The sequence below is a fragment of the Penaeus monodon genome, chromosome 30, assembly GCF_015228065.2.
Source record: "Penaeus monodon isolate SGIC_2016 chromosome 30, NSTDA_Pmon_1, whole genome shotgun sequence".
In the NCBI taxonomy this organism is placed as follows: Eukaryota; Metazoa; Arthropoda; class Malacostraca; order Decapoda; family Penaeidae; genus Penaeus; species Penaeus monodon.
This window is the reverse complement of record NC_051415.1, coordinates 37,387,641-37,388,867: the sequence shown is the minus strand read 5'-3', so window position 1 is coordinate 37,388,867 and position 1,227 is coordinate 37,387,641. Positions and strand designations below refer to the sequence as shown.

The 1,227-nt window shown below is 34.4% G+C and overlaps 1 protein-coding gene across 1 annotated transcript in view; it reads left to right on the top strand.

The window, feature by feature from the left end:
• Nucleotides 1-1,227, top strand: part of LOC119592773 (protein turtle homolog B-like) — a 45,158-nt gene that overhangs the window by 15,625 nt on the left and 28,306 nt on the right. Inside the window, exon 11 of the mRNA XM_037941705.1 lies at nucleotides 353-421. Coding sequence (XP_037797633.1) covers nucleotides 353-421 — 69 coding nt within the window. The remainder of the gene's footprint in view (nucleotides 1-352; nucleotides 422-1,227) is intronic.

Genomic DNA, 1,227 nt, shown 5'->3' with positions numbered 1-1,227 from the left:
ACTCGCTGAAATGTATGATAATGGTATCTCACTGCTCAAGTGTATGTTTAATATATACCGGAACACAAGAATTACTTGAAAAATTTTTGAAAATATTTGAAATGATAAAATACGCCAACCAGAAAAGAATTAGTCGTGTTATTGATAGCATTTCACTAATCACTATTGTATTGATCATTTTTATACTCTTCTCTAAACTTTACTTAGAAGCAATATTTCCTACCTCTTTAGGACTATTTCTTCCCTGTAAGAGTACTTCTTAGATACGGCTTCAGAAATTTTCCCCCACTCTGTTATTTTCTACACTGCGGGCTTTTCTCCTGGCTTCTAACCTTACCTTACGCTTGGCCAGCTTTAGGAGGACAACCATCTGACCCTCCAATCGACAATCACCACGTGACGCCTACTCCAGATAAACCCGGTAAGGTATCATTACCTCCTTAGATATCCTTTTCTCTTTCTCTTTGATTATGGATGCTCTCATAGAGTTGATTTGATGTTTTGTTTTACTTCTCAAAAGATTTAGTCATTGATTTACTCAATTTCGCTATAATTGTAATGTAGTTTCAAATAGTGTGCATATTTGTCTGTTTAGTTGGTTTTCCATTTAAAGCCATTTTGCACTTGTTTGTCCTGATTAAATAATGTTTGTATTTATGTATAATTGTTTTCTTCAAAGTGTATATATTATTTTCTTTTCTACTCTTCAGTGTATTTGCTTTGCTTGCTCTTGTACATCATATTTCTAGCAGGATCTCTTTATGTGTTTCATTTGTGATTCACCATGTTCTCTTGTTTCATCCATGTCATTATCCGCCATGTAAAGGGGATTTACTGCAGCTTTGGGGCAGTGAATCATCTTCATGAGTCTCACCAGCATCGTGAACTTCCCTAAAATGCATGTGTTGTTTTGGAAGGATTCAGTTCCACCACTGCAGGTTCTTTTATGATTTAGTACCAAACTATTATGAACATCACACTTGATGCATGAACCAAAAAACACTGCATGCAATATAAAGTCTACTCAGTTATTTCCATTTTTTGTTTCAGCAAAATTAAGAGCATTTGAGATGTACATTGTAGCCGAGTTTTGTTATCTGACTGTTTGCTTATGTCAGTGTTTTTATTATGCTCTTTAAATTCTACTTCTTTTTACATCAGAATGTTTTTTGATATGTTACATTCTGTTTTGTCCAGTGTTATTAAAGGCTCTCAGACCTCTATGCT